This window comes from Acyrthosiphon pisum, chromosome A1 (genome assembly GCF_005508785.2).
Source record: "Acyrthosiphon pisum isolate AL4f chromosome A1, pea_aphid_22Mar2018_4r6ur, whole genome shotgun sequence".
In the NCBI taxonomy this organism is placed as follows: Eukaryota; Metazoa; Arthropoda; class Insecta; order Hemiptera; family Aphididae; genus Acyrthosiphon; species Acyrthosiphon pisum.
In genome coordinates this window covers 112,647,935-112,648,821 of record NC_042494.1, presented here as the reverse complement: position 1 = coordinate 112,648,821, position 887 = coordinate 112,647,935, and the positions used below count along the sequence as shown (strand labels likewise).

Here is an 887-nt window from a genome sequence, read left to right as displayed (position 1 = left end):
GAAATAAATAATGTAAAAGGATACTGATCTGCTATTTGTCTATCATCATGAATATGAAGATCATTGAGAGAATTAATTCTTCATTTACTGAATCAGAAATCACTGTATGATATAAATGAGTTTATAATCAGGATAGTTAGATGACCACATATTTTCATAATCATTCAAATTAGCAACAACTTCTGATTTAAATTTAGCAACAGAGTTGTAATCTTCTACCATTTCCGACCATGTTGAATTTTCTTCTCGTATCAAATTCTCAATTTCTTGCTATAAACAGTAAGCATAATAATTAATTTTTTTTTGTTCAAACTTAGTAGTAATTCCTTATTGCTATAATAATAGTATGATATAATAATATGTACCAATAGATCAGAGGTCTTCAACCAACATCTTCAGGCCTACCTTATCTTTAATTGAGGCTATTGAACACATATTTTATTTATTTATTTTTATTTTGTATAAATCAACGCCTAGTGGGTTTCTAATTATCGTAATATAAACACATAGGTAGTAGGTTATCTAATAGTTTAAAGGGAATATTGTTATTCAATAACTATTTTTAGAAATTTGGTTTTCACAAACCTTCAAGCTTCGGAAAACACATAAATACAGAATATTAAATAAAACTATTATTCTATTATTGGAGTTGACAATAATATTTTTCCAACCAATTATTTTGAATAAAAATAAAATGTTCGAAATAAAAAACCAAAGTATTCAATACCAAAAAGTAATACAAACAAAAGTATTTAAAATACTATTCAAAATACTTCATGCTGAAAGTATTTAAAAAGTTATTCAATACTTAAAAAAGTATTTGAATACTTTTACTTAAATACTTTACAGGACTGCTCATATTCCAGGATTGATCTTACTAATGAAGT

General features: G+C 25.1%; 1 protein-coding gene across 1 annotated transcript in view; it reads right to left on the bottom strand.

The window, feature by feature from the left end:
- The window catches only part of LOC100302380 (uncharacterized protein), a 2,742-nt gene that overhangs the window by 845 nt on the left and 1,010 nt on the right, over positions 1-887 (bottom strand). The window contains 4 exon segments of the mRNA NM_001162967.1: positions 25-72; positions 75-96; positions 98-118; positions 120-270. Of these exon segments, the coding sequence (NP_001156439.1) occupies positions 25-72; positions 75-96; positions 98-118; positions 120-270 (242 nt within the window).